The sequence below is a fragment of the Telopea speciosissima genome, chromosome 3 (assembly GCF_018873765.1).
Source record: "Telopea speciosissima isolate NSW1024214 ecotype Mountain lineage chromosome 3, Tspe_v1, whole genome shotgun sequence".
In the NCBI taxonomy this organism is placed as follows: domain Eukaryota; kingdom Viridiplantae; phylum Streptophyta; class Magnoliopsida; order Proteales; family Proteaceae; genus Telopea; species Telopea speciosissima.
This window is the reverse complement of record NC_057918.1, coordinates 71652672-71679063: the sequence shown is the minus strand read 5'-3', so window position 1 is coordinate 71679063 and position 26392 is coordinate 71652672. Positions and strand designations below refer to the sequence as shown.

At 38.6% G+C, this 26392-nt stretch overlaps 1 protein-coding gene and 2 long non-coding RNA genes across 4 annotated transcripts in view; all 3 read right to left on the bottom strand.

Annotated features, from left to right (window-relative positions):
• The window catches only part of LOC122656904, a 31144-nt gene extending 25956 nt beyond the window's left edge, over positions 1-5188 (bottom strand). The window contains exons 1-2 of the long non-coding RNA XR_006332189.1: positions 4733-5188; positions 1476-1483 (exon numbers count right to left, since the gene is read on the bottom strand). This is a non-coding gene — a long non-coding RNA (uncharacterized LOC122656904). The remainder of the gene's footprint in view (positions 1-1475; positions 1484-4732) is intronic.
• On the bottom strand, positions 1702-4404 carry LOC122656897 (protein FAR-RED IMPAIRED RESPONSE 1-like). Of its 2 annotated transcripts, XR_006332186.1 has the most exons (3): positions 2300-4404; positions 2117-2181; positions 1702-2026 (listed from the first exon to the last, which is right to left on the bottom strand). XR_006332186.1 is itself a non-coding variant. In XM_043851588.1 (2 exons), exon 1 carries the CDS (start codon positions 4362-4364, stop codon positions 2337-2339), a length of 2028 nt encoding a protein of 675 aa, XP_043707523.1. In that variant the 5' UTR covers positions 4365-4403; the 3' UTR covers positions 1702-2181; positions 2300-2336. The 2 variants fall into 2 exon arrangements, 1 of the variants encoding a protein (XP_043707523.1); XM_043851588.1 differs by having other exon boundaries at positions 1702-2181; positions 2300-4403.
• A 504-nt stretch (positions 5189-5692) lies between the features above and the next one.
• On the bottom strand, positions 5693-26381 carry LOC122656903. The gene is made up of 3 exons (XR_006332188.1): positions 26370-26381; positions 26233-26237; positions 5693-5795 (listed from the first exon to the last, which is right to left on the bottom strand). It is a non-coding gene; the product is annotated as an uncharacterized LOC122656903 (long non-coding RNA).
• Positions 26382-26392: the final 11 nt, after the last annotated feature.

The window sequence follows — 26392 nt, the reverse complement described above, 5'->3', positions numbered from 1 at the left end:
TGTAACTCCAATGAGCTACAGGGGTTCCATAACCAGCAACCAGGTTTACAGTAGGGTTTAAAATTTTTTAGTTTTGGCCTTTATATTTCCTAGTTTAAGGTTTAGAGTTCATACTGTTTTCCAGCAAATTTCACCATAGAAGAAGAACAATGCTTTTCATTCTTCATTAATGAACATTATATATGAGGTAAATCAAGATGTGGAGGGTTGAGATCTTTGTGACTTCAATTATAACCCTTGAAGCAAAAAGGAAATTGAGAATGATTTTATAAAAATAAAAAAATAGTAGGCAAATTTTAACAGTCACTATGACAAGTGATGATGTTAAGAGATAAATAACCTGTAGCAATACATTATATGAATGGATGGAGGAACCTGCACCTATTTCACTTGTAAATATTTTGCCCATAATTGTGTAATTTACTGTCAAAATTTGAGCCATTAGTCATTTGGGGCTGAAATTGTACCAATGCATGTCCTCAATACTAATGTGCCATAGCAGTTTGTTAACTCTTAACTGTCACTAGGTATAATGATAGTACATATAAGATTATATGTTTGCCAAATGCCATGTTCGACTTTTTTACTTCCAAACTGTTGGCATCCCAATCGCAACTTGCCCCCTGCCACTGACCCTGACCCACCCTGCCCAGGATCAAATTCATCGACGTCTGAGGCGACTAACCAATAATCTACGAATGTGTCCATTTGATTTTGATGACTTGTATGAGATTGCAGAAGAAGGTGCTCCGTGGGAAAGTACTTTGATTGAGACGGTCCAATCAAGCAATATCAACCTTGCAAAACAACCATGGCCTGGGAAATGAAATCCAACATTCAACAAATCAGTTTTTGTTGTACATTGAACCACCGAATAAGGGAGCTTTGTATTGATGTTGCAAATTCAAACATGTAATTAGTCGGCACCATTCCTCAAATTTTAGCAGCACTTTTTGCAAAATTTAAATGTAATTTTTGTCTTCAACATCTTCAAAAACGAATCATACCTGATTATATCCTGCATCATTTAGTTACTGTCCCTGAATTTACAATGGCCTAGTATAGCAAAATGCAAATTGGTGAGAACGGTTGGCTTTCGAATTACAGTAATGAGAGTCAAAACCCACTACCACTAGCAGGAGGCAGGAGCAGGAGCAACACTAACACCATGGTGCACCAAAGAGTACCATTACAATTGCTTCTAACCTGGAGTGTGGGACAAGGTTCAATATTTGTCCTAGCAAATTGGAGGGCTGGTACACCGAGAACCTATTCAGAATCTATGTTCACTCTATCAGAGGAATTATCAGCTATGCATCTCTTGGTGCCATGGGATTCTGCAAGAGGCATGGATATTGGTTCTATAGCCCTACTGGAAGAAACCTGGAATCATGCTGGCAATCACAATGAGGTTTTGAAAACTTGAGGAAACATTAGATGGAGAGTTCAAGGAAAATGGATTTGGAAGTTCATACCAGAGCAGCTTGTTGGTCTGTTTTGTTGGAGTTAATCTCAAGGTTTTGCAAGGACTCTGGCAAACCAGTATAGGGGGTAGCTCAGAGCAAGAGTTGGTTATTTATAGAGAATATGATTATGTCAACATTTTTTCATTACACAGTTAAACAACTCCAGTGGAGAAAATCACCAACTTTAAGTGAAAATGTACAGAAAGCATACGCAATATCTAACAAGCAGTGCAAGAATCTTAGCATCTTCTTGACTTGCCTGTAAGAAAAATATTTTATAAATTTAAACAAGAAACACAATAAGGGTTTCCTGCTACAAAATTGACAGCATATTTACATCATGAAGAATAGAATCCAACAACCAATTTAAGGCTATGCTAACTAAGCAAACTGAAAATATACCCCTGCAACAGTCTTATTTTTATCTCTTTATGTTCAAAAACAAGAGATCAGTCAAGACAACAGATTAGCCAGCTAAATCGCATCTTATGTGACCATCCATGCTCCATTGAGTACCATTATATCCGTAATGGATTGTTGGAATTGATTTTAAGTTATCCCTACAATTACAAACCCCAATCCAATGATCAAATTCAAGTACATTAATACAATACACAACCACATTTTTGTCTAAATCATAATGTACATACCAGCCCTATATGCTCTATTGAGTGCCACACTAAACATCGCAGGTTGGTACAATTGAACAATGCCCCTACAAGTGTAATAAAACGGTCCATAAGTTATACTAACATAAATTATATTACAGCTAGATAAGATTTAAACAACACTTCTGGAAACAGTAACATAATCGTAGTTTTAATGGGACTTACCAGCCCTTGCATGTTCGGTGGAGCACCAAAATGACCATTAATTATTGACATTTGTATCACACTGTACTGAGATATTCAACATTGCACATCTCGTCATAGCTTCTTCAAGTGCACGAACTGCAGTGATGTAACTCTCTTGAGAAGCTGACCCATCTATGGCCAATTTCAAGGCTCTCTGACATAAATCATTGTAGCGTTGTTCCCTTGATTGCATGTGCTCTGAATTTTGTCCCATAGTATGCCTAATTGTTGCATCCTTGCTCCATCTTTTCAATATATAGTGACATGGAATTTCAGGTATAGCTGAAAATTGGAGAACAACCATTGCATGCCTACAAAGAAACCCTTTATATTCAAAGGAACGACATAAACAAGACACCTCTGATTTTGTTTCATTCCACATGACTATGAAGTCTTCTTGTGCTTCAAAATCTTGGACCCTAAATGTTGTTTTGGTCCCATCTTCCTTCTCTTTTCTTGGATGGCATGCAACAGTTCCCAAAACCTCCACTTGGAACTTTTTGAATAGTTCATGAGTGTAGATTGTAGACATTTGCTTCTCATAAGGTGAATGGGACTTCAAAGCAGGTAATCCATGTTTTGAATCAAAATCTGCCCTGGATTCCTCTTCATACCTATCTTGCAGAATGCTTTTATAATTCTCTAGAAACTCTTTCAATGTAGTTTTCTTGAGCACATATTTATCAAAGAATGAGTTTACGCTCTCAGATCGTTGGGTGGTAGACATCCCTGCATAAAAAGTATCTTTCATGTAAGTTGGAACCCATTGTTTACGATCTTCATACAAAGATTCAATCCACTCATCCTCCTTGAGTTCAAAAGTGTGAACCATATTCCACCATCTATTTTCAAATTCCTCCTCGGTCCATGATCGATAAATGCATTTATTAAATTCCTCAATAAAATTTTCACTTTTCTTGGTTACATGACTGAGTTTCTCTGGTATCTTCCTTAAAATATGCCACAAGCAATACCGGTGTTGGGCATCCGGAAGAACCTCAGCAACAGCTGATTTCATGCCTTCATCTTGGTCAGTAATTATCACTCTTGGAGTAACTCCACCCATTGCTCTCAGCCAAGTCCGTAATAACCAAACAAATGTTGATGAAGTCTCGTCTGCCAATAAAGCACATCCAACCAACATGGATTGAAAGTGATGATTTACACCCATAAAAGGTGCAAATGGCATTTTGCATCTCTTTTTGAGATAAGTTGTATCCAAAGAAACAACATCATTGAAGCTGATACAATCATGCCGACCTTTAGCATCAACCCAAAACACATTTCTTAAGCGCTGTTCATCATTCAAATCAATTGCATAGAAGAAATTAGGATTCTCTTGCTGCAACTGTATGAAATGGTCCAGCATAGCATGTGCATCCTCCGCTTCTATAGCCAAACATCCTCCTTTATTCATTTGATTTCTAATGTCTTTGTCTAAAAAACCACCACTTTGAGATGCACCACATTGTTCAGCTATTGGAGTGTAGATTTTACTTGTTTGAATTCGTACTGCATGCAGAATATCTAAATTGTTCTTGCTATTTAAATTCATGCTCCTACCACTTCGAAAATAATGTGTCAAGGATGGCAAAAGCTCATGATTATGCTCCTTTGTAAAATTATGTATGATCCATCTACCATCTTGCCTTCTTTTCACATGCATGCTTGCTTTACAGCCACTCTTACAAGAAGGTCGTCGTTTAATGGCATCCTCTGATTGCTGTTTGTTTCCTTGTCTAGAGCATGCAAAATGTGCATCAATAAATTTTCCAGTAAGCCTTGAACGGCGACTGTTCTTTTTCTTGGTACTAAATCCAACAGACCTAGCATATTGTTTATAAAATGCATAAGCTTCCTCATGTGATTCGAATTCCATTCCTTTAGAAGGCTCAAAATTTGTATCCTCTTCAAGATCCATTACAGGAAAACTCTCACCTAGCTCATCTTCACCATGTACCTCTCCATCTGTACTTTCACCCATATTTGACCTAACATTTTCTATTTCATGTCCATTCACATTCCCCTCGAGATCTATTTCCATGAAGAGAATCCCAATCCCTTACTTGATGATTCCTTTTCCCTATCAAAACCAAATGGAGTAGGAAACATAAGTACATGGAAACGACAACATGAAAGTTTTTTTTTTTTAAAACACTGACAAATACAGTAACATTTGCTATACATAAGAAACAAAAAATAGCACCCAAAAAAACAGAACCCACAAATGAAAGCAAACCAGAATCAGATTAAATCCTAAGTATAAATAACAGTTAATACTAACAAAAATATTGCGCAGACATCATTGCTGATACAAGGAAGCAGAGAACGGTAACAGAAAAAGAAGCACACTGATCTCATGGGGCTTTGACACACTTCTTCAACCTGTCCTGCAGCTTGCTAATTGATTACTGCAAGTTTTAATAATTTGACCTAACTTCTCCATAAGAATGAATGCATACCTCAACAAACGATGAACTATCCATCTTCGCAAGAACAGTTCAGGTTAGCCTACCTTTTTTACCCGTGACTAGATCACTGGTTGTATTGAACCATCTTCTCATAAATCAAGAAAAGGGCAAACCAACCAACTGCAAAGAGAAAATATTTGAAACTTTGAAAACGCTCTGAGAAACAAGAACACACCTTGAACTTTCTCCACAACTTTACAGCCAGTGCTTTTCTTTCTGAAACAAAAAAAACTTCGAAGCCTCCGAACTCAGACAAACTACATTAGGGATTTCTCCATCACGCTCCTTTCATGCTTAAATTGCAGAGGAATAACGACACCAACTTGCTCGAGTAGATCTCTATCTCTTAAATCGTAATCAGTTTAATCAGAGATCTCAGAACTCCACGAGATGAACACCGAGCGATGGCGTAGCGCCCCTATTCGAAGGGTTCGTGGGACCGTGGGAGAATGTTTTACAATAATATAAGCTGCATATTTGCCATTGGGGAATCCATGAATTACCATTTTACTATTAGGGTTTTCTGCATCTTTGTGAATAGATTCTGTGTGTTGGAAGGGTAAACTTGTCTTTGTAGTTGATAGGATCAAATTTGCTTTCAAAATTCATAGAGCAAGGCAAGACAAAGGAAGAACAAAGGAAAGCAACCAACATACGTAACCGTGTCTAAATGGTTGACTGTTTCTCAAGCTAATGATTCAAGGGAAATTTTCACATACCTAGGGAGGTATCACTTAATTACAAAAACACTCGTCAGTTTTGAAAAATTATGCATACCCCTTACGTTTGTAAAAAGTTAACAAATGCACCCATCCATTAGTTGCAAATGTTTTTAAGTCATTTTATGACCAATATACCCTTAATAGGATAGAATGACATTATTGCCCTCTTCTTCTTCCACATCCAGCAACTGAGTTCCGGTATGACATGGGAGTCATGGATCCATTTCCATTTGCACAATAACCGTTTGGTTTCCTAAAGTTGTTACATCTTTTTGGGCTTGGCTTACATGGTCTCCTTCTCTGTTAGGAGCAGATCTTGTAGCTTCTTCTGATCCTATCGGGAAAAATGGAAAAAAGGTCAATCTGTAATTTATTGGGCAAGCACAAGCCAAAAATATTCCTAATTGCAATTGCAAAATCAACACCTACCTGGCATTTCTTCTTCTCCTCTTCTTTCAATTGTCTGGTTTGAAAAAGGGTTCTATTCTCATCTTTAATGTTCCTTCAGCTTTATATAAAAAACAAAAGAATGCTCCTTCAGCTCCAACGGTTCTATTCTTGTTTGGGTGAAGTATCAGCACCAATTTTTTGTATCGTTTCCTAATATTATCCTCATCTGCAAGTGGAATCACTCCTAGAACCGAATAAAAATCAATTTCCCCATTAATCTGAACCAGAGAGGCGACATGAACATCAAAGGTGGTCCGCATTTGAGAGATGTCTTCCAGTTTAGGATACAACTTTTGAGCCGTAACAACGTATTTCTTCCTCCTTGGCTCTAATAGTCTCTTCTATGTTCTTAGAGAGAAATATTTTCCTCGGTCCAACCTGTTACATTGTTCTCATAGTCAGCGAAGTTCTTGGGCTTGGCATAGCCTGTTAAAGGGTAGGGATCTTCTTCTTAAGGGCATTAGGAGCAGGGTGGGTTCTGGTCATACTATAGATATTTTTAAGGATGCATGGCTCCCTTCTATTCCTGGTGGTAAGATTGCTAGTACTCCGCTAGGGGAGGTCAAATGGGTGGCTAATTTGATCTGCCATGATTTGAGGCAGTGGAATAAAGCAATCTTTAGGCGTAACTATACTACTCATGAAGTGAATGACATTATTAAGATTCCATTAAGTGTTTTTGCTAGGGATGATTCCTAGTTTTGGACTTTAACAATCAATGGAATTTTCATAGTTAAATTTGCTTATTTTTTTAGCTAGATCTTTTGCTTCCACTTCTGGTTCTTCTTTTGATAAATTCTGGTCCAACTTGTGGTCATTACCTCTATTGCCTAAGCTCCGTCACTTCTTGTGGCGTGCTTGTTCTAACACTTTGGCTGTGAAAAGGAGTCTGCTTCACAAGAATATGGCCACGGATCCCCTTTGTCCTATGTGTGGGGTTGAGGAGGCCTACAGAACATGCGCTATTCACCTGCCACTTGCTAATATTTGTAGGCAAACATCTCCATTTCAACTGAATTTTAGTGTTGTGCAAGGTAGCTCTGTTAAAGCTTTTGCTATTCAATTTTTGCAGCTAATCCGACAGTCCCATGATCCAGATGATGCAATTATCCAGTGGGTCTCCCTTCTATGGCAAATCTGGAAACACCTAAATATGGTTGTCTTTCAACATTTTAATCCATCTCTATCTGCTGTTATGTTTAGTTTTAATAACTTTGTTTTAGAGGGGCACTCGAGTATTGAGATGTAATATGGAAAGAATAGAGTTGTTTCTCCTCTTGTTATACCTTCAATGGATTATAGTCTGAGTTCTAATTGTTTCTTTATTCATGTGGATGGCTCTTAGATTCTTGATAGTGGTCTTGGTGGCAGGGGGTTGTTATTCGTGATTGGAGGAAGGAAGATATTTATTGCTGCTAAGTGCAATTCGGATTCAGGGTGTTCAACGCTTGTTATGGAGATTGAGGTGGTTTGTGATGCTTTGCTTCTAGCTCGCAGTTTGGATCTTAGAAATCTAGCAATTTTTTTCAGATTCTTTGGTTCTTGTAAACTTTCTGAATTCCTCTTTTGGAACTTTAGATTGGGCTTCTGCTGTTGTTGCTAAAGATATTTAGGTCTTGTGTAGTCATTTTTTGAATATTAGGTCCGTATCCCACGTTCCCTTAATAGGGAAACCCATGTTTTGTCTACGGGTGCTTGTAGGTTTCAATTGTCAAAGGTCTGGTGACTTTCCCAACCGCAATGTCTTGTATCTCCTGCTCTCTTCAACAGGTCTTCTGATTTTTCTTAATGAATTTTTGGGTGGCTATGCTGCCTTCCGTTGATAAAAAAAAAAAAACAGAAGCACGAAACCCAATTCTCAACGAAGTGTTACACATACGCTATTAGCCTTCAAACATCAAAGCGGGACACCTGCTTATCAGAACACAGATATGTAGAAAGGGATCAAGAATAATCAAAGTTTGTCTAAATCCTTATTCATCGCATCCTTCAGACTTAGGGTTTGAAAATTGGAAGGCTCTCAAGTTGCAGGTATCACAGAGTAGAGAATATGCGTTCCCCTTTTTTCAAAACCTAAAACAATTTAGGGAAGATGAGTTTGGTTTTTTTTTTTTCTTTTCTCAAACCCAACTCGCAAGGGCAATTTGATCAATTTACCCTTTAATTCTAATGGTGTTAGTCGCAATTTAATGGAATGGGAGCATTGTTAACCTTTTACAAAAGTAGGAGGCATGTGTAATTTTTCAAAATTGACAAGTGTTTTTGTAATTACATGATACCTCATGAGAGGTACGTGAAAACTTTCTCATGATTCAATTACAACTAACTTCCATCGAAACTATTGTCTACAAACAATAAAATTGACCAGAATCCAGTATCTTAATGAGATTACAGATCTTTGTTTTCCTCAACCATATGTTCTACTGTGTATTACATTTTTTTCTTTATATTTTTATTGATATAATGGTTTTTCTTTAAATATTCAACAAAAAAATTATTTGTTTTAAACAAAAATTGTGCATCTTAATTGTATTAATTTGTTGGAGAAAGTCATCTGTGGAGGAGTGTGCACCCAATGCCCAGACAGCGAAACAATACACGCAGTTCCCCATTCTCTTCAGATCCTCTTCTTCTTCGAACCCTAGCCGCTGCTGCCCCCAATTCCCATTCATCTTCTCCATCTTCGTTCAACGGCCGCCGGCGAATCTTCCTATAAGGCTCAAATCCTCGACGGCGACGGTGACGGGAACGGCTCTGCTTCTCTTCTCCTTCTTTAAGGCCGACGGCTCTGCTGAAGAGTGAAGACTGTCCATCTCTGTTCCTCTTCTTCTTCTCCATCTCCGTTCGATCGCAGTGGCGATTGCAGGTCTCTTTCGATCTCTGTTCCTCTTCTTCTTCTCTATTGTAAGTCGTTTCTTATATGGTCTCCTTTTAGTTCAATTTTTTGATATGGGTATTACAAATACTGTGAGTTCATCGCTTTTTTTTTTGGATGTAAATATTGTCTCCCCCCCAGTTCTTACTTTGTCTCCGGCAATGATTATCGCTGTTTTTTGATGGGTTTGGTGAGGATTTTCAGTTAGGTTATTATGGTTTGTTTTGTACTCAGCATGCTGAGAACAACGCCACTTGTGTGATGGAAGGTAGCACTTTGTTTTCTTATTTGATTTTGTTTTTCATTTATTTTTCCTTAATTTGAGTTGTTACTAAATTGTTCTTTATTGGGCTTTACTAAAATGAGCATGCTGAGATCATCTAAGAATTGTTCCCAATAGGTTTGAGCCTCTTATGAATTGTACTTGTAATGTTCTGTGTTGTGTTGTATCGTTGGCTGTATTAACTGTTTTAAAACCTGAATAATTACTTTTTTCCCAAAAAAAACAAAGCCATCGACAAATTTCTTTACATTAATTAGTTTTAATCATTTCTCAGTGTTTATTTTAGTTGTGAGGTTTCTTTTTGATAAAATCATTGTCTATAATGCTATTATTTTGTTTATTTGATAGTGAATGTCTGTTACATAATGAATATATGTCCGTATTTTTTCTTATAGAGTGATTGTATTAAATACGTATTAAACATGTATCATATTATTGCCGTATGCGTTTTAATACGTCGGTTTTTAGAAAAGTATTTTTGTCGTCTAGTCCGTTTAATTGTCATCCGTTCCCGTTCAATTGCCGTTCCCGAACTTACTACCTAAGCTTCCGGATCGCCGGAAAGGTAATACCGTAATACCCCATTCAAACCCTCATTTCCTAATTCTAATCCCTTGTAGGTCTTCTCTCTTGCGCCTGCAAGGATAAACACCGAAGAAGTGGCGATTCTGCAACACTAACACTGATCTGCTCACGTCGAAGAGTAAAGGGAAACTGAACCGATTCTTCAACCAGTTGCTAAAGTATGTGTCTCTCACATCTCGTTCTATTTTTCACACTCGTGCTGGAGCAAACTCCCTACTATCATAATCTCTCTCTTTCTCTCTGGACTCTATTTTTGTTCTTAAATTAGATTTGATTGCTTTATCTTTCTTTCCTATGTGCTATCTGGTTGTGTTGTTTGTGTGATAGTTGGACTGGAATGGGATAAATGGTTGTCTTTAGTGTTTCTCTTCATATTTACCCTTAAAGTAGTATGGGTGCACTTCTAGGCTATCCACTCCTTCTGCCTTTCGGAAACCAATCAGTTTTGCCACAGACCAATCCGAACATCAGCTTCTCTGTTGAAAAATAGACAGTGGTGATGTAAGTTACTGTTTGATTATGAAATTGCAGTCCAATATTCAGGAATTAGTATTTCTAGTTTATCATAAGTAAGATAATGTTACGACTATAGCGTGAACCAATTTTTGATCAATTTTAAGGCCATCGGAGGACACGACAATAGCAAGAAAAATCATGCTCTCGATCACAAAGATGCACTTGAAAAGATTTATAGTGAGATTTTCTCACCGTAGGATTTCCATCACTTGATGGAGTCAGAAATTCTCTCCAATTACAGTATTTCTTCTATTACTTTCATTCCTTTACTTCCCTAAAGGCTCAAGATAATTTTTTGCCTGATGTGGACCAATGTGAAGTTCCACACAACTGCTAGGGATTAAAAAAGAGTAAATGCTTCTTAGTAGTTCAATTTTCAGTTTCCCCAGATCAATCCTTCTTTGATCCCTTCTTTGTTTATGATTTGTAGGACCAGGACTGGGTGGAGCTTAATATATTTAATTTGGTTCACTGGCTTTGGTTTGCGGTACATGGTCATTCAAGCTTATATTGGGGTTTCAAAATTACCGTCTTCTAATCAATTTACAAACTTAAATGTTCCCCATCCTGTTTTTTGTTAGTAAATAAGGATTTCCTCTTGAATTATCCTTTCATTGGTAGGCATATTTTGGTTCTTACTTCTTAAACTGTGTGTGTAAAAACTCAATTAACTTCAGTTTTTTGAACTATTGTGCTTTGGAACCTAGAATAGCATTTCAAATGATCCACAAGGAAGAAAAGAACGGAGAAAATCAGCCTGATAGAGACATGGGAGGTCATACTAGTCCTTCTCTCTCTCTCTCTCATGAATGCATCTTAAAGTCGTCAGTGCATTCAAAACTGATCTAATGTTTCCAGAAAGTAAGAAGCACATGAACATTAGCTGATCAAAATGGGCGTGGTTTGGCTAAATTGTCTTCGCAAAGTAGTTTTGAATTTTTAGGCAAAGAATCCTTGAGAGAAAAAAATCATGAACATGAACATTAGCTGATGCAAGTAATGGCCATAGTTTGGCTAGAATTGTCTGTGCAAAGTTTGTTTCAAAATTTTTTAGGCAAAGAATCTGTATGAGAGAAGAAAAAAAATCATGAACATGGACCATGCTAGTTGCTTATGGCTCAGTCAATTGCTGCTTTGTGTTAGAGCCTCAATCATCTCTCTCTCTAAGAGTAACCCATAAATGAGAAGAGTCGTTTTTCCCTTCTTTATCTTTGTTTTTCTTTTGTGGCCCTAGTCTGAAGCAGATATTTGAATTTCACTTCTATTTTCTTTGTGCAATGGGATTTTTTTTTCCAATTCTGTTTCACAAGTTTTGGATTTCTTTAGTGAAATATGTGAAGCTGGTTTACTTTAAGGGACATGCCTCTTTTTAATTTGATCAAATGGTTTGAACTTTGAGACCGTTGGCAAAAAATGAATTGGGGAAAAGGGATCGTAGGATTTCATTGAGGTTTAATCTGTCCATCTGAAGAGGCCTTAGAGTTATTACTGTTGTTTCATCAAGTTTCTATTGTTCGGAGTTGGTCTGTTATTTCAATTCTAGTTCTGATATTTTCTTGAGTCCCTACAGATCTAATCCAATATGTTCTAGTGAAGAGGGAGGGGGGTGTCAAGTAAATATGTGGATGTCATTAAGGATATGTATGAGGGTGTGGTGACTAGTGTGAGATCTGTGGGAGGTTAGGGCAAGGAATTCCCAATCACGATTGGATTACATCAGGGTTCAGCCGTAAGTCCTTACCTTTTTGCGTTTATCATGGACGATGTAACCAAGAGCATTCAAAACAAGGTCCCATGGTGTATGCTCTTCACCGATGATATCGTTTTGGTGGATGAGACAAAAGAAGGGATTAACTCTAGTTAGAACTTTGGAAGTCAACCTTGGAAACAAGAGGCTTTAAGATTAGTAGAACAAAGACGGAGTATATGATGTGTAATTTTAATCACACTTCGATGGATACTGATATGGTATGAATTGAGGAAAGAGAGATACCACAAAGTGACTATTTTAGATATTTGGGGTTTTTCATAAATAAAGAAGGTGCCATAGAGGATGATGTTTCACAGAGAATTAAAGTGGGATGGATGAAGTGGAGAGGTGCGTCCGGAGTACTGTGTGACCGACGCATTCCTTTAAAGCTTAAAGGAAAGTTCTGTAGGACTGTTGTTCGACCGACCATGATGTATGGGGTAGAATGTTGGGATGTGAAGAAGTGTCATATTGATAAGCTTTGTGTAGCAGAGATGTGGATGTTAAGATGGATGTGTGGAAAAAAAAGGAAGGATAAAGTACGAAATGAACATATAAGAGTGGACTTGGGAGTTACCCCGATCAGTGACAAGCTCTGAGAGAGTCGTTTAAGGTGGTATAGTGATATTCAACGGAGGCCTAGGGACGCCCCAGTAAGGAGGAGTGATATGATTCCGATTGAAAGAGCTAAAAGAGCTAGGGGCAGTCCTAACATGACCATAGGAGAAGTGGTAAGAAAGGACATGCATAGTTTAGGTCTTGTACCAAGTATGACCTCGGACAGAGCCTATTGGAGGACAAGGATCCATGTCGCAGACCCCATGTAGCTGAGAATCTCCTGACGTGCTGGGCTGTACCTCTTTCCTCACTTTCTTTCATCTTTCTATTTGTATCCTATCTTTCATTTGTCTTTCTCTTTTCTTCATTTCTCTCCTCTTTCCCAATCCTTCTTTTCCATTTTTTCTTCCCCTTCTAGGTTCGAACTCTGTTTTCCCTACTTTGTTTTGTTTGGATCCATGTAGCCGACCCCATTAAGTTGGGATAAGGTTGAGTTTGTTGTTGTATATTTTCTTGAGTTTAGTTATTGTTTAGTTTCAGGCTTTCAGCCCAGCATCGAACCCACTTTCCAGCAGATTGTTAATGTTGAATTTTCTCTCTAAACCTGGCTCGTCCTAACTTTGCGATTTTGGTTCTTCCTATGGGACTCTTATCCCTACTACTAGGTGATTAGAACCCCTTCATTTTTGGTATCAAAGCCATGGCTAGTTGTGGCTCTAGGACTCTTGAACAACCACCTGAATCTCTTGCACAACTGTTTGAGATCATTCAACAAATGTCCCACAACATGTAGGCGATATCTGAAGAGGTAACTGCCCTACGACAGCATGTTGATACTCTTTCTCTCTCTCTCTCTCACACACACACACACACACTAATGTAAGGTTAAATCATGAATGATCTAACCCCAGGCAGGATCTTGATCTCAATAAATAAATTTCAGATTAAGGGAACAAATCAGCAATCAAAACAAAAGGTAGTGTTTGAGTTTAAAATAATACCGCAAGCATACGGGTCAATCGTAGCTACGGGTTGAACACAAGGAGATACGCCACTCTATCTTACTCATTTAAAGTAACGCAAAGTGAATCAGATGATAGATTAAGCTAAACTACAGTCCTAACACATGCATCTACCGAAATTGACGTCCTAAACATTCATTTAGATACGGGAAATATTGAATTATAAATAGAATGAACCTAAAAACTAAGGACCTATTTTTCCTAGGATAAAACCCAAAGTTAAGAATGAGAAACAATTTAAAATGCTAAAATGAAATAAAATAAAAAGAAGAGAAGAAGACAATTACCTTGGGGGAGAGGTTGCACTCCCCACATGATCTTGCAAGTTAGAGAAGCTTGAGTGATGATGATGCTAATTAATTAATTAATTACAAATCCATATAGGCTATCCTAGTTAATTACATCACTATTAAACTAACCTAAGAAGAACAAGTAAAGAAGATGAAATAAAACTTGCATTAAACTTGAAAGCTATTACAATGAAGAACAAAAATTAAAAGACTAAAAGATGAGCTCAACACATGAGCAAGGGGGTAGGGAAAAGAAAGAGCCTAAGAGAATTCGTGGGAGAGTCAGAGAGAGACTAAAAAATAAAAATTGAAAGCTAAGCTTCCCTCCACGTTTTTACAAAAGGGTATATGAAGTGTGCAAGAGGATTTAGGGTTTACACAAAGTATAGGTGAGATGGAGGGCTAAGATTAGATCAAGGGGAGGAAGGTGAGCATGGTTAGAGAGTGGAATTGTGTGTGAGAGAGAGAGAGTCCGTGAGAATTGAGAGAGTGAAAGAAGATAGGAAAGAGGGAGAGAAAGTAGGAGAGTATGTGAAAGGGATTAGAAGGGAGTTGGGATTTGAGAAGATCGTGTGGGGTTTGGAGAGAGAAGAGAGATAGAGCCCGAGAGGAATTGGGAATTAGAGGGATATGAGAGAGAAACGTGAGAGTGAAATAAGATTTTAGGGATGGGGAGAGGGATCACTTGGAAAGATTTAGGAAAAACAAAATAAAAAAAATAAAATAGAAAAGTGAATTGGAAAGTGGATGAAATCCTCTTTTTGAAAATATCTCTCCATCCTGGCCCCGGATGGACCCAATCCGAGAATTAAAGTTGCTCCAATTAATGTTCTAGACGATATGAGCCCAATATCGGATATCTTTCTGAAAATTTCCCAATTTTCTGAAATTACAGTTATGCCCTTGGATCTTCAGTGAAACTTCTTCCCATCTCGCCCTTGATCACATGTGAATTGATCCATGGGTAGACTGGTGCCTAGATTGCATCAAATCCTTCCTTGGTTCTGGGGTCGAGCTTGCACTTCAACTCATTTTCTGGCCCAAAAAGAATAATCGCTTGTATGATGGCCTAAACGAATGCGTACTTGACATGCAAGTGGTCCACGTTGCTTAGAATTCCGTCCTCTTCGCAACCATGAAAAAAAATTGGACCACTTTACGTGTAACTTGGGAGCTATGGCACCCGATAGTCCATAGCATAAAATGACCTAAAACCTAAAAAACACAGAAAAATACCCGAGTAGCTCTATTCAATGTGGTAAAATGCATGCTTTATGCCCTAAGATTTCACACATAAATGTGTTCATCAGATTCCTCACACTTGAACTTTACTTGTCCTCAAGTAAACAAAACAAAAAAGTAAAACAAAGAATCCTAACTCACTTTTGTAGGAATCACGGTTGCACTTAGCACGTGTAACAAGCCTTTAAACCCCTAGGTTACCCCTAGTGGACGAGTTTTGTCTCGTGGGTATTTGCAGTGAATGTACACCCAAAATTCAATTAGTCAAAAAAAATGTTGCAAATTCTAATTATGGCGTAAGTAGGACAGTGCACGCAATCTCTAAAAATGCTCAACTAAAGATCAAGGAGCCAAAGATTCCCCCACACTTGAATTTTATTACCCCACATTAATTTAAGCAACAAGCATGTATAAAGATTAAGGGATCTCCTCATATCTTCCGAAATACTACTCACCTTCAGGTGGTTCAAAAACTTGTTTGAGTTAAAAAAAAATTCCGCAAGCGTACGGGTCGTACGAGTATGGGTCGAACACAGGGAGACGTAGCCACTCTGTTTTACCTTTCTCACGTAAGGAGAAAGTATAACAAGTGATTCCTACGTAAGTGAGTTAAGATTCTTTGTTTTACTTTTTTGTTTTGTTTACTTAAGGACAAGCAAAGTTTAAGTGTGGGGGAATCTGATGAGCACATTTATGTGTGAAATTGTTGGGCATAAAGCATGCATTTTACCACATTGAACAAAGGTACTCAGGTATTTTTCTATGTTTTTCAGGTTTTAGGTCATTTTATGCTATGTTGAATTATCGGGTGTCATATGTCCGAAGTTATACGTAAAGTGGTCCAATTTCTTTTCATGGTTGCAAAGAGGACGGAATTCTAAGCAAGGTGGACCCCTTGCATGTCAAGTACAAATGAGTTGAAGTGTAAGCTCGAGCCCAGAACCAAGGAAGGATTTGATCCAATCTAGGGACCAGTCTACCCATGGATCAATTCACATGTGATCAAGGACGAGATGGAAAGAAGTTTCATTGAAGATCCAAGGGCATAACTGTAATTTCAAAAAATTAGAAAATTTTCATAAGATATCCGATATTAGGCTCATATCGTCCAGAACATTAATTGGAGCAACTTTAATTCTCGGATTGGGTCCATCCGGGGCCAGGATGGAGAGATATTTTCAAAAAGAGGATTTCATCCACTTTCCAATTCGCTTTTCTATTTTGTTTTTCCCAAATCTTTCCACGTGGTCCCTCTCTCCCCATCCCTAAAATCTGATTTCACTTTTTCACACGTTTCTCTCTCTCATATCTCTCTAATTCCCAATTCCTCTTCGGTTCTATCTCTCTTCTCTCTCTCCAAACCCCACATGATCCTCTCAAATCCCAACTCCCTTCTAATCCCTTTCACATGCTCTCCTACTTTCTCTCCCTCTTTCCTAACTTCTTTCACTCTTTCTCAATTCTCACGGACTCTCTCTCTCTCTCTCTCACAATTCCACTCTCTAACCGTGCTTACCTTCCTCCCCTTGATCTAATCCTAGCCCTCCATTTCACCTATACTTTGTGTAAACCCTAAATCTTCTTGCACACCTTTATATACCCTTTTGTAAAAACGTGGAGGGAGGTTTAGCTTTCAATTTTTATTTTTTAGTCTCTCTCTCACTCTCCCACGAATTCTCTTAGGCTTTTTCTTTTCCCTCCCCCTTGCTCATGTGTTGAGCTTATCTTTTAGTCTTTTAATTTTTGTTCTTCATTGTAATAGCTTTCAAGTTTAATGCAAGTTTTATTTCAACTTCTTTACTTGTTCTTCTTAGGTTAGTTTTAATGGTGATGTAATTAATTAGGATAGCCTATATGGATTTGTAATTAATTAATTAATTAGCATCTTCATCACTCAAGCTTCTCTAATTTGCAAGATCGTTTGGGGAGTGCAACCTCTCCCCCAAGGTAATTGTCTTCTTCTCTTTTTATTTTATTTTATTTCATTTTAGCATTTTAAATTGTTTCTCATTCTCAACTTTGGGTTTCATCCTAGGAAAATTAGGTCCTTACTTTTTAGGTTCATTCTATTTATAATTCAATATTTTCCGTATCTAGATGAATGTTTAGGACGTCAATTTCGGTAGATGCATGTGTTAGGACCGTAGTTTAGCTTAATCTATCATCTGGTTCACTTTGCGGTACTTTAAATGAGTAAGATAGAGTGGCTTATCTCCTTGTGTTCGACCCGTAGCTACGATTGACCTGTACGCTTGCGGTATTATTTTAAACTTAAACAAGTTTTTGGCGCCGTTGCCGGGGAGATAATTGTCCATTTTATTTTTCCATCTTGAGTAAATGGAAATGATTTTATTTTCTTTTGTTTTGTTTTTAAAAAAAAAAAGAAAAAAGAAAACCCCATCTTGTTTCTCTTCTGTTTCAAAGGATGTGCACTCAATCCAAAATTTTTTATATGCCCAAACCCAGCCAATCTTGGTGTACCTCATGGGATTTCATCACCTATGACGCTGCTCCTTGATTCGTTTGGGTGGTTTGGATTGGCATGTGACCTATTTGTGGAGGTGACCAACTTTGATAACAGGAAAGCAAGTGCCTTTGTTTGGAAACAAAAACGTATAGTAGTCCTCTATTCTACATCATAATCCACTTGGAGTCGCATTTAGGTGGCTAGTAAAGACTATACGGATTCCCTTGCTGTCAACCTATATGGCAACCTTACAGCTTTGGAATCATTGTTTCAACCTTTGAGGGGCAGTTGCACCAACTATCTTGAGCTCCCTCGTGTTTTTAGTGTTTTTTCTAGTCTTTTTATTTTTCTTTATAATTAAAAAAAAAGGAGACTTCTAAATCGGTTTAGGTGGCTAAAGTGTGGACCCGTGACTCAACCAACCGACTTGTTAAAATATCACCTCCACCACCTTTGACCATGGTTGACCAACCTCAGCCTAGGACTCTTAAGGATAGGTTCTACCCTACTAGGGCTGCACAACCTTCCTGCATCAGTCTACCAGTTGCTACAGGAAATAATTATGAACTCAAGACCAACTTCATTAGTATGTTACCCCATTTCCATGGGATGGCCAATGAAGATGCCTATCTCTTCCTTAGGGAATTTGAGGAGGTTTGTGTTCTGATTAAAGTCCAAAATTTGTCTGATGATACAGTTAGACTTCGGTCCATAACCTTTGCTCTGAAGGACCATGCTAAGAAGTGGCTTTATGAACTGCCAACTAGTTCCATTACTACATGGGATCAGTATACAATTGTCTTCTTGATAAAGTTTTTCCCTCTTCACAAAACCAATAAACTCAAGAGTGACATTCTTCAATTTAGACATAAACCACATGAGTCCTTCTCTAGATCCATGGAAAGGTTCAAGGATCTCTTGTTAGAATACCCTCACCACGATATTGACTTGTGGCAAATTTGCCAAATCATTTATGAGGGCATTGACTTTCAGACCAAGCAACTTTTAGAGTCTTATGTGTCCTATCGGATTTACCTCTTTTACTGATGAGAATGAGGCTTGGACATTTTTGACCAAATTGGCTGATAAGACTAGGGAATGAGAATCCACCTAAGGGTGTGAAAGGACCACTAAGGGTTACTTCATTGAGGGTGTACCAGTCAAAGAAGCCAAACTTGATAACCTCATCAAAAGGTTGGAATCCATAGTCCCTAAGGAGCCTGTCCCAGTTAACCAAGTCAACCATGTCTCCATGTGCAGTTGGTGCCATACACCTGATCATCTTATGGAGGAATGCCCCAACACCTTTGCGGGTAATTCCAACACTGAGAATGTAAGTGCTCTTTACCAAAATAATCCATATAGTAACACTTATAATCCAGGATGGAGAAATCACTCTAATTTCTCCTGGAATCAAGGGTACCAAGCAGGCCCATCTAACTTTCACCATCAAGGCCAGCTTGGTCTCCAAAGGCCTAATTTTGCATCACAAAACCCAAGTATGTCTCCTCATCCCCTTCCCCCTCATCCTTATTTAGGACCTCCAATGAATTCTGCTAGGCCACCTCTCCTTGCACCTTATCAGCAACCCCCTGGGTTTACCAATACAGGAGAGGCAGCAAGAATAAGTGAGCTGGAGAAAAACATGGCCCTTCTCATGACAATGTCATAATAATATGGAAAAGCAACTCACCCAACTTGTTACAATCATGCATAAGAGAGAAAAAGGGAAATTGCCTAGCCAACCTGGGCCGAATCCTGGACATCAGGCTCTATCTCAGTAAGGAACCCATGCTCCTCAGCTTTATGTTGCACAGGGTCAACAACATCCAGGGCCCCCCAGCCAGATTAATGTGGTATATGCCTTACGGAGTGGTCGAGAGTATCAACAGGTTAGTACCCCTCAGTCTTTACCATCTGACATTCCCGTTGACTCTCCTCCTACTGATAAGGCCGTTGTAGTGCCTCCTGTTCCAGGTTCGTCTGATGAACCTGAAGATGTTAGTAAAGAGAAGTCGGATGTGCAACCTGAGAGAGTCTATGTTCCTAAAGCCCCCTTCCCCAATAGACTCAAAGCCAGTAGGAAAACCGCTGATGTGGATAAGATTCTAGGTGTTTAGTCATGTGCATGTGAATATTCCTTTGCTTGATGCCATTTCTCAAGTGCCTGCTTGTGCCAAAGTTCTTAAAGATTTATGTACTCAAAAGAAGAAAACCAATGTTCCTAAGAAAGCATTCTTAGCTGCCACTGTTAGTTCTGTATTGTCTCAACATTCTTTTGCCGCTAAGTATAAAGACCTTGGATGCCCCACTATCTCTTGTTTTATTGGTAACACTAAGATTGACCATGCTCTCCTTGATTTAGGAGCAAGTGTGAATTTATTACCTTATTCAGTGTACCAACGATTAGGGCTAGGAGACCTTAAACCAACCATTGTTACACTTGATTGGTGACGGATCGATTAAGACTCCTAAGGGCATGGTAGAGGATGTTCTAGTTAAGGTGGGTGAATTTTTGTATCCTGTGGATTTCATTGTTCTAGACACCCAACCTGTTGCTTTTATTAGAGATCAAATCTCTATCATCCTGGGTAGACCATTTCTTGCTACTAGTAATGCTCTGATTAATTGCAGGAGTGGTCTCATGAAGCTTTCTTTTGGTAGTTCTTCTCATGAGCTTCATGTCTTTCGATTAGGAAAACAGCCCCACATTACTGAGGAAGTTCATATGTTGCACGATATTTCTGATTTTATTAAGCCTAACGTTTCTATTGATTTTGAATCAGATTTTCATGATAGCATAGACCATCTAGATCCATCTCATGTGTTTGATTGTCATACTGAGGATAGTTTTGTCCCACATGTTGATTTGTCCAAACCTCCAAGGTTTGATGATTTTATTGAGGAGGACAATGTTAGTCATGATGCTTTTCAAGCATATTATTGTGATCCTTATTTGGCAAACCAAGTTATGCAAATGGCGGATAGTTTTATTGCTAAGATTGATTTGAGTAAACCTCCCATTTTTTATGATTATCTTGGTGAGGTTATTGATATTCATGATCCTTTTGATGCTTACTGCGATCCATTCTTGGTTGGTTTTTGTGATAATGACATGCATTCTGCATTGACCATGGGAGGGAATGGGAGGATTTGTCTACATGGACTATTTTTCACTGCCTTCATTTTCCACTGTCCCATGTGGACAGATTTTCCTATTGGGTATTTATAATTTGTGCTTAACTTCCATGTTATTTCTCGCTTTACTAAAATTCATGGTCGAGTATTTTCTGGTTCTGGAGCTCTTTTTACATTTACCGGCCATGGATTGAGATTTCTGTTGATACTCCTAGTACCTTTTGTAGAGCTCATAACTCTTCATGATCCTCTTTGTTGATTATATCTGGTAAGCCCCCTCAGCCCCTCCCTTGTCCTTATTCTTTATTTTTTGCATGCATTGAGGACATTGTATGATCTAAGTGTGTAGGGGTGTGTGAACTTATTTGGTGAATTTTGATTGTGGTGGTAGTTTTGGTTTTGTGTATACGTTTCTTTGATTGCGAAGTGAGAGAAAGAGGGAATTAGGTGCCCTAGCATGCGAAATAATAAAAAATATCCCTTTTCGAGGACGGTAATTAGTACGTATCCGGTGATGGGGACTGAGTTAGAAAATATGAGCACCATTTCATTTGATGGCTAGATTCCTTTATGTGTTTTATGGATCCTTTGATCTTTTGGCTAGAAGCTGAGACCAATTTGTTTATGGCAAGGCATGAAAGTGAATAGAAAAAAAAAAAAAAAGAGAAGAAAAAAAAGAAACAAGAAAGGAAAGTGGAATTCGTTGGAACTAGACAGGGCACTGGTGCCTCAGGAAGCGGGGTGACTTGTTCGAAATTCTTTGGAAGGAAACTCAAAAAAAAAAAAACTCTAGCATCAATGTCTCAATGTCTCAATGTCTTTATAGATATATACAAAAAACTGAAGCTAACAAGTACTTGGGTGTCTGGTGTATGCTCCACCATTGTCATTCAGGGAACAGTAGTGGAGTAGAAATAGAGTTCACTGTTTGAAGAGAAAGAAAAGTTATTGCCTTAAATGCCTGAAAGGAAAGTATGGTAAAAAATGCTCAAAGCCTAAGTCTTTGGTTCTATCGATGCTATGAGTGGTTTACCTGAAGGTGAGTAGTGTTCAGAAGATATGAGGAGATCCCTTAATCTTGATACATGCTTGTTGCTTGAATTGATGTGGGGTAATAAAATTCAAGTATGGGGGAATCTTTGGCTCCTTGATCTTTAGTTGAGCATTTTTAGAGATTGTGTGCACTGTCCTACTTACACCATAATTAGAATTTGCAACATTTTTTTTGACTTATTGAATTTTGGGTGTACATTTACTGCAAACATCCACGAAACAAAACTCGTCCACTAGGGGTAACATAGGGGTTTAAAGGCTTGTTGCACGTGCTAAGTGCAACCGTGATTCCTACGAAAGTGAGTTAGGATTCTTTGTTTTACTTTTTTGTTTTGTTTACTTGAGGACAAGCAAAGTTCAAGTGTGGGGGAATCTGATGAGCACATTTATGTGTGAAATCTTAGGGCATAAAGTATGCATTTTACCACATTGAACACAGCTACTCAGGTATTTTTCAGGTTTTAGGTCATTTTATGCTATGTTGGACTATCGGACGCCATATCTCCCAAGTTACACGTAAAGTGGTCCAATTTCTTTTTATGGTTGCGAAGAGGACGAAATTCTGAGCAAGGTGGACCACTTGCATGTCAAGTACGCATTCGTTTAGGCCATCATGCAAGCGATTATTCTTGTTGGGCCAGAAAAGAATAATGGACCAGAAAATGAGTTGAAGTGCAAGCCCGAGCCCAGAACCAAGGAAGGATTTGATGCAATCTAGGCACCAGTCTACCCATGGATCAATTCACATGTGATCAAGGGCGAGATGTGAAGAAGTTTCACTGAAGATCTAAGGGCATAACTGTAATTTCAAAAAATTGGGAAATTTTCAGAAGATATCCGATATTGGGCTCATAGCGTCCAGAACATTAATTGGAGCAACTTTAATTCTCGGATTGGGTCCATCCGGGGCCAAGATAGAGAGATATTTTCAAAAAGAGGATTTCATCCACTTTCCAATTCACTTTTCTATTTTATTTTTTTTATTTTGTTTTTCCCAAATCTTTCCACGTGATCCCTCTCTCCCCATCCCTAAAATCTGATTTCACTCTTTCACACGTTTCTCTCTCTCATATCCCTCTAATTCCCAATTCCTCTCGGGTTCTATCTCTCTTCTCTCTCTCCAAACCCCACACAATCCTCTCAAATCCCAACTCCCTTCTAATCCCTTTCACATGCTCTCCTACTTTCTCTCCCTCTTTCCTAACTTCTTTCACTCTCTCAATTCTCACGGACTCTCTCTCTCTCTCTCTCACAATTCCACTCTCTAACCGTGCTCACCTTCCTCCCCTTGATTTAATCTTAGCCCTCCATTTCTCCTATGCTTTGTGTAAACCCTAAATCCTCTTACACACCTTTATATACCCTTTTGTAAAAACGTGGAGGGAGGGTTAGCTTTTAATTTTTATTTTTTAGTCTCTCTCACTCTCCCACGAATTCTCTTAGGCTCTTTCTTTTCCCTCCCCCTTGCTCTTGTGTTGAGCTCATCTTTTAGTCTTTTAATTTTTGTTCTTCATTGTAATAGCTTTCAAGTTTAATGCAAGTTTTATTTCATCTTCTTTACTTGTTCTTCTTAGGTTAGTTTTAATGGTGATGTAAGTAACTAGGATAGCCTATATGGATTTGTAATTAATTAATTAATTAGCATCTTCATCACTCAAGCTTCTCTAATTTGCAAGATCGTGTGGGGAGTGCAACCTCTCCCCCAAGGTAATTGTCTTCTTCTCTTCTTTTTATTTTATTTTATTTTAGCATTTTAAATTGTTTTTCATTCTCAACTTTGGGTTTTATCCTAGGCCAATTAGATCCTTAGTTTTTAGGTTCATTCTATTTATAATTCAATATTTTCCGTATCTAGATGAATGTTTTGGACGTCAATTTCGGTAGATGCATATGTTAGGACCGTAGTTTAGCTTAATCTATCATTTGGTTCACTTTGCGTTACTTTAAATGAGTAAGATAGAGTGGCTTATCTCCTTGTGTTCGACCCGTAGCTACGATTGAGCCGTACGCTTACGGTATTTTTTTTTGTTTTAATTCAAACAGATATAAGAGAAGATGGAGGAATAGAAGGGTAATGGGGATAGGGAGGGCTATCTCAGCCGTGAGCCCGTGAGCCTCTCACCCTCAACTCTCTCTCAGCCTTTCTCAGGACAATGGTTTGCAAAAAGCAAACTTTATTTTTCATTCATTCTATTCTTTCCAAAAACTTACAATAATACCTCTATATATAGTGAGAGCTTAACCAAAATAGTAGTAGATACTTGCTCGAGAAGCATCTTACAATCTTTGATGAGAAGATCTTTAAGATGTGATGAGAAGCTTCTTACAAGCTGCTGCTGATGAGAAGCTGCTTTTAAGATGCTGATGAGAAGCTTCTTACAAGCTACTGATGAGAAGCGCTTACAAGTTGCCGATGAAAAGCTACTTACAAGTTGTCGATGAAAAAGTGCTTGCAAGCTACCGAGAGAAGGCGATGAGAAATGGCTTGATGAAGACAAATTGGCTGGTCCAATTATGTCCCAAAGTTAAGGACTGGTTAGGCTCGAGTTGACTGGTCTTGGCTGGATTGGATCTTCTTCCTTGGATTGTATGTCAGCTCATGCATGGGGCTGGAATCTACCTCAACTCTCCCCTTAGAAAAAATAGAATGTTAGGGTGATTTTAGTATGGTGCACATCCATCTTCAATCTGTAGAAAAATTCGGGTGATTCCTTGGATGTACGAATGTAGTCATTGAGGCAAGGACATCGCTCTTCAAGGTACTTCAAGGGGATGACAAACTCCATGTGTGCCACTTTAACGTCTTTAGATGTGTCCACGGGGTCGTCTTCTGGTTCGTTTTCTACCATTGTGTTCTTGACCTCCACATCAATTTGATGGCTGAGCTTCACAACCACGATCTCAACCACTGGTGCAGCTTGGTCTACTTGAATTTTGTTAGCTATATGTTCTTCAATTTCTTCAACACAGATTGTCTTAGTAGAATCTTTTGTTGGTGCATCAGTCGTTGGTGAAACTTCAATCACAGTTGCTGCCACTTTCATTTGAGTTGATATGTTCGGCGTTCCCTGTGGCTGTACTGTCGATGTTGTCACCTTTGGTTGTATAATAAATCTCTTTGGAGATGGTACCGGCTGACACCAAGCACAGTCATAGTATGAGGAACACTCAAATTCAACAAAGACTTGACCTGTAGGCATGATGCAAATCTCTCCTGTCTGAGACAACATATCCACCACAGATTGTGAAATAATGTTGTCACGTCGCCTCTTATTAACACCTAATATGGCTGTGCTCCCATTGGGTAGACGAACTCGGGTCTTGAAAATGAAAGGAGGTGGATCTATCGAGGCTTGTGATTCCCTCATCTCTTTAATCTTTCGGTCCATAGCAGCAAGCTTATAGGACAGTTGCTGGACTGCTAGGATGAGTTGCTCCTGACTAGCATTATCTGTCTGCTGATTGGATCTTGGTTCTCCCATAGCTCTGATACCAATTTAATGTAAGGTTAAATCACGAATGATCTAACCCCAGGCAGGATCTTGATCTCAATAAATAAATTTCAGATTAAGGGAACAAATCAGCAATCAAAACAGAAGATAGAAGAGAAGATGGAGGGATAGAAGGGTAATGGGGATGGGAAGAGGGGGGCTATCTCAGCCCTGGGCCTCTCACCCTCAACTCTCTCAGTTGATCTCTCAGCCTTTCTCAGGACAATGGTTTACAAAAAGCAAGCTTCATTTTTCATTCATTTTATTTTTTCCAAAAACTTACAATAATACCTCTATATATAGTGAGGGCTTAACCAAAATAGTAGTAGATACTTGCTGATGAGAAGCAGCTTACAAGTTGCTGATGATGAGAAGTGGCTTGATGAAGACAAATTGGCTGGTCCAATTCTGTCCCAAAGTTAGGGACTGGTTAGGCTCGAGTTGAGGTCTTGGCTGGACTGGATCTTCTTCCTTGGATTGTATGTCAGCTCATGCATGGGGCTGAAATTAATATTGAATGGAGGGTGGGTGAGAGACTACCAGCTCACTTCGCCACCAACCCTACCCCTAGAGTGATGAGAGGACCACAAAGAGCTCCAATTCCCCAACCCCCATTGGAATATGCCCTTCGTAGCTTTTTTACTACTGGTAGTACTAATAGATTTAATGATGACTCCCAACAAGTGAAGCTTGAGTTGAAATAATACAACAGGAAATTTGATCCCCAAGTATACCAAGACTGGCTGAACTGTGAGGAGGACTATTTGAATGGTTTGATTGGTGTTCTATCATGAAATATTGTTGAAAAACGTAAAGTCGCCTGTTAAGACTCTGTTTCAGGAATTTGGAGAGGTCTTGAAAGAACTATTTAGGCAGAAAGGAATTGACTTGAGGATGAAGAGAAATGCACTAAAGCTAAAAACAGGGGTTAAAGAACATGAATTCTGGATGAAAATAGAAGAAACTGGGCATCTTGACATTTGAATTGAAATGTGGGACCTTAGCTAATTAGATTTCGAGATTACTGATTGTGATTTAGCCACCGAACAGTGCTGCTATGACCTCTCTTCCAACCTCATTCTCCCATATGGTTTATTCACTTAAAATTCTTGCAGAAATTTTTTTCCCCAAAAAACACCCATCCATACCCTGCTAACTG

What these genes read in the sequence shown, in the direction of transcription:
- LOC122656897 (XM_043851588.1), bottom strand. Translation starts at nt 4,364, where the DNA reads ATGGAAATAGATCTCGAGGGGAATGTGAATGGACATGAAATAGAAAAT.